General features: G+C 47.7%; 1 protein-coding gene across 1 annotated transcript in view; it reads right to left on the bottom strand.

Moving 5' to 3' along the window:
- Positions 1-5,000, bottom strand: part of LOC308361283 (uncharacterized protein) — a 13,385-nt gene that overhangs the window by 3,904 nt on the left and 4,481 nt on the right. The window contains exons 3-6 of the mRNA XM_080833579.1: positions 4,061-4,252; positions 3,541-3,692; positions 2,236-2,334; positions 1-1,742 (exon numbers count right to left, since the gene is read on the bottom strand). The exon at positions 1-1,742 is cut by the window's left edge and continues 173 nt beyond it. Of these exons, the coding sequence (XP_080689705.1) occupies positions 1-1,742; positions 2,236-2,334; positions 3,541-3,692; positions 4,061-4,252 (2,185 nt within the window). The remainder of the gene's footprint in view (positions 1,743-2,235; positions 2,335-3,540; positions 3,693-4,060; positions 4,253-5,000) is intronic.

Genomic DNA, 5,000 nt, shown 5'->3' with positions numbered 1-5,000 from the left:
GAAGGAGACTCCTCCTCAGCTCCCCTCGAGCCATCTGATTTGTGCGCCTGGCTGTCAGTCAATTCATGGCACTGGCCATTCCAGACGCAGTTCTCTTTAAGTTCCTCAGATTGACTTTCAGACGACTCAAGGGGTTGGGACAGTTTGTGGGAGGAGTCTGTTGGCATGACAACAGTTTGGCTGACAGCACAGATAGCCGCCCTTGGCGCTGTTGGCAAGTTTGTATATGAGCTGTTGGTGTGTGTAATGTGTGGTGACTGTGAAAGATGTTTTTGATCGGCAAGTCCCTGCACAGCAGACGTAGTGTGTGCAGATGCACTGTGTGTGAGTGCTGTCTGTGCTGTGTGTGTGAGGTGTATGACGTGAGTGTGTGGGGAGAGTGTGTGGCGTTTCAGCAGCGTGGCGTTGTTGGCGTTGTGTGCGCTGGTGTGTTGCCCCGAGCTCCAGGCAGACTCGTCAGCCGTCTCTTTCTCCCCGGCTCCTCTTTGGGCTTCAGTCTCCGCAGACACTGGAGGGATCGGAGTCAAGCTCTGAATGACCTCCCTCTCTCTCCACCGCTCCCTCCATTCTTCTCTCTGTCTGTTCATCATTGGGTTCTTGTCATGAACTTTATTTTCGTCATCCTCCATATCCTCATAATTTTCTTCCTCTTCCTCTTCCTCAGTATCGGAGCGTGCGCTGTGGGCGTCTGCTGCTGCCTGAGCCTGAGTGTGTGTGTTGGCGTGTGTGTGCGGTGAGGACGGGTTCTCTGCTTTAACACACACTCCCGTGAGCGTTATGTCTCCTTGGTCGGCCCGAGGTGCATGAGCCTTGGCCCCCGTCGCTGGTGACGTGTGTGATGGTGTGTGTGCCTCCACTGGCACCAGCAGTGGGAAAGGTATTGGCACGGGAACCGGCAAAGGGATAAATATGGGATAGGGCACGATGATGGTGTTTTGAGGGAAGGGTGGAGGGAGAGAGGGCATGGGGAGGAGGTATTGGGACGCGTTGGGGTGGGTGGGCATGTGGGAGCCCACCGGGGGGCAACCTGGGGGGAAGTGCATCATGGGAGCACCAGGGAAAGGAGGCATGAGGAAGGGTGGGATGACGGGGGGTGGGCGCACGTGTGCCAGCGCCAGAGAGGAATGTGTTTGAGTGGCAGCGGGTGTTTGTGAGGAAGGGCGTGTGTGTGAGGGAGGAGGGGGTGTGTGTGATGGCAGTGTGTGTGGGGTGTGGGGGTGAATGATCAGGGGTGAGGGCAGGGTTCGGAGTAAGGAGGGGCACTGAGGTTGGCGAGGGGGTGGGGGCGGTGCTGTTACCCTGGTGATGGTGAACCTCTCCTGGCTGGGTGAAGAGATGGGAGGAAGAGAGGAAGAGGAGGAGATGGATGAATGGCACAGACTCTTTCTTTGGCACACACTGATCGGCTCAGATGCTGCTGCTGCTGCTGATGATGATGAGGATGACGCAGAAGGGGTTTTTGGCAAGTGCATCGGTTTCAGGGTACCTGTCCAGGATGCTGGAGTGAGGAGAGGTGACCTTGGTGACCTTGGTGACCCCTCCTTGACCTTTGACTCCTTGACCTCTGTGGCGTGGTCCTCGGTGGACTGCCTGACGGTGAGCGCGGCCCGTGCCTCTCGGTAGAAGACGTCTATCTTGTACTGGTTCACACACTCGGAGCTGCAGAAATGAAGACGCTCATCCCCCGTCCCCGTGGTCAGGTACTCGTGTGTAGGCTGCAGCCGTTTGCACCAATCACAAACCTGTGTGAAACAATAGGATGGCATGACGATACACCATCTACTAGATTTACACCAGTACTAGCTAGATCGCTGAATGTGTCCCTAAACACATGAATGATAACTTTTTATATCAACACAGAATACAGAATTTACGTAGGCTTTGGTGCTTGTAATAGAATAACCTGTAATGGTCCTATTTAGAGGAATGTTTTTAGAGGACAATTTTAAATCCTTTTTAGCTTTGCAAAACATAAGTTACTTTTCTTTTGAAGGAAAGACAGTAAAAAAAAAAATATAGCAGAGTGCATTGCCGTTTATTGGCTATTAAACATTTGTGATTATTTCTGTGCGTGTTCAGTTCGATAAACAACTCTGCCTTGAGACATCTCATCCTGTTGCTCATTACTGTGTTCCGGCAGGTGTGTGTGAGTGGGTGTGTGTGTGTGTGTGTGTGTGTGTGTGTGTGTGTGTGTGTGTGTGTGTGTGTGTGTACGTGTGTACGTGTGTGTCTTACTTTGTTATTAGTACTGCTCTTCATTTTGGGGATGGGGAGGCTTTCCTTTTCCTCCTTACAACCGGGAGATTCATCACCATGGCAACTAGAATCATTAGCCTTGCATAACACAACCACACACACACACACACACACAAACATGCGATACATACAACTTTAAGATATTGAAGCTGATAGTAATTATAGTATCAGGTAACCAAACGTGCTAGACCTCCTTCTCCAAAACACAATGGAGTGGGAACACAAATTCAATGGTACTGTTACCAAGTCAAGAACCATCAGTACCATTACTGACGCTGAAGAGGACAAAAAGCGCTGGTTAACATGGTTCTTCTGTAAGGAGACACATAACAGTACAGAAAGAATTTCCAGGTTCAAACACTCCTCCCCATCTGGTTGGCTCATAAACGGAGATGGCTGAGGTCGGTCTGCTATTGGCTGGACTGATTCAAAGACACAGAGGGACTTCAACTCTCTGACCCTGGAAGAGTAACCTTCTGGATAAGTTTAGTGTGTGTGTGTGTGTGTGTGTGTGTGTGTGTGTGTGTGTGTGTGTGTGTGTGTGTGTGTGTGTGTGTGTGTGTGTGTGTGTGTGTATGTGTGTGCGTGTAAGTGTGTGAGTGTATGTGTTTCTGTGTGTCTGTGTGTCTGTGTGTCTGTGTGTCTGTGTGTCTGTGTGTGTGTGTGCATGAGTGTGTCTGTATGTGTATGTGTGAGCAGGAAAGAGAGGGATCCAGAGAGTCAGTCCAGATTGCTGTAATATGATCTCAGCCATTCTCAGTACTCCCTTTGCCTGTGGTGTGTTTTGATAGGAAAGCTGATCTGACTGGAGGGTGAGACTGAGTGTGTGTGTGTGCCTGAGACTTTGCCGCTTTGCACACACATATGGTTTGCACATGTGCACGTGTGTGTGTGTATGTGTGTGTGTGTGCCTGTGTGTGTGTCTGTGTGTGTGTGTCTGTTTGTGTGTGTGTGGGTGTGTGTGGTTGTATTGACCTCTAGACTAAAGAGCTTTGGATTTTTTACTATAAAAGATGAAAACAGGATGATTTTCACCAGTAGGACTGGCTTGCTTATCTATGATGCACATCTCTGCTGCACATTCATCTGATTTAAATAGACAGACATATTACTAGAAATACTACGCAGAAGAAAACATGGAAGGACGAGGTCAAGAAAGAAAGAAAGAAAAAGCAATAGAGGCAGCAAGAGAGAGATACAGGCACAGATATAAACAAAAAGAAAGAAAAGAGGACGGAGAGAGATATCCAAAAGAATGTAGTCCATGAGTAGAGCACTGCTGACCTTGTTGCGTTTAAAGTGGGCCCTGCGACAGGCGAAGAAGCATTTCTCACTGCAGAAACTCTTCAGCTGGAGACCCATGAGGAGAGAGAAACGACGGACACCCTCCCTCTGACACCACACACACACTATCATCACATTCTGCACCTCCTCTACTGTGTGTGTGTGTGAGAGAGAGGGAGAGGGAGTGGGAAAGGAGAAAGAGAGAGGGGTTAGGATGATACTACTCTGACAAACCAAGAGAGATTATGGATGAATGAATGCATAAATGCATAAATCAATGAATAAGCTAAGAACAAGTGTGTCAGTGACAGTGTGCGTGTAATCAACGTGGCATAATGGCATGGTTACCTCCCTTTGTTAGTTTGCAAAAGTGAGTGTGTGTGTGTGTGTGTGTGTGTGTGTGTGTGTGTGTGTGTGTGTGTGTGTGTGTGTGTGTGCGTGCGTGCGTGCGTGCGTGCGTGCGTGCGTGCGTGCGTGTGTGTGTGTATGTATATCAGGGTGGAGTAAAAGTATCACACACTTGCAGATGGCTTGATCAAAGGAACGATAACGTGTGTGTCCCGAGACTCCCTCTCTTCAGAAGAGGATGAGGTGGTGGAGGACGAGATGGAGGCCGAGTCAGAGATGGCACAAGTTTTGGCGGCTTCTCTCTCTCCATGTTTCTCGTTCTCCGAGGATGCCTGCTCAACCTGAGCACTTGGCACAGAATTTTCTAGAAGACACAATTCAAATACAAACACCAAACATCATTTTAGCCAGTGCTGACAATTCTAGCGATGAAATTAGTGAAAAATGTCATAGTTCCAGTACGTTTTACAGTACATCTGTGCATACTTATATACTTTGAAACAAATACTGCATAGTTTCGCATTTATCATCCACTGGAGAATGTTGTGAAGACAAACATTCACCATTACACCAGCTCTTGCTTTAGGAAGATTATTGATGACACATCAACTCTGGTAAAGGCAGAACCTTTTTGGCAGAATTCCAATTGGCTCTTTGCTATAATTTATGTAAAGTACAGGGAAGTGGTCATAAGACATGTTTGCTCACCACTGCTGGTCTATGTAACATGTCAACACCAGTGCTAGTCCATGTAACATGCAAACTCCTGGGGCAAAATACCCAGTCTGGAACAGGTCTGTCCCTGTTAGGAACCGGGTCCTTCCAAAAGTAATTCCTTAAATATGAAGTGGATTCATTCACATTCAAATTGGAAGTTGGCTTTATGGGTATCAGCAGTGTAGCTGAGAAAAGCATTTAGTAAAACATTAATAGCGACATTTATAACACAATAATAACATAATGACATAAGCTGATTACTGTAAAATAGAACAGAGACAAGACCAAATTCAGCTCCTATCTGAATAGTGGATCAGAATCAGAATCAGAATAGTATTATTCTCTATTATTCTTCTCTCTAATGGAGAATGGAGGTGGACTTGGGCAGGCAGCTC

This window comes from Sprattus sprattus (genome assembly GCF_963457725.1).
Source record: "Sprattus sprattus genome assembly, chromosome: 2".
Lineage (NCBI taxonomy): Eukaryota > Metazoa > Chordata > Actinopteri > Clupeiformes > Clupeidae > Sprattus > Sprattus sprattus.
Note: the sequence above shows the minus strand (reverse complement) of the source record. Positions and strands in the feature narration are given on the sequence as shown.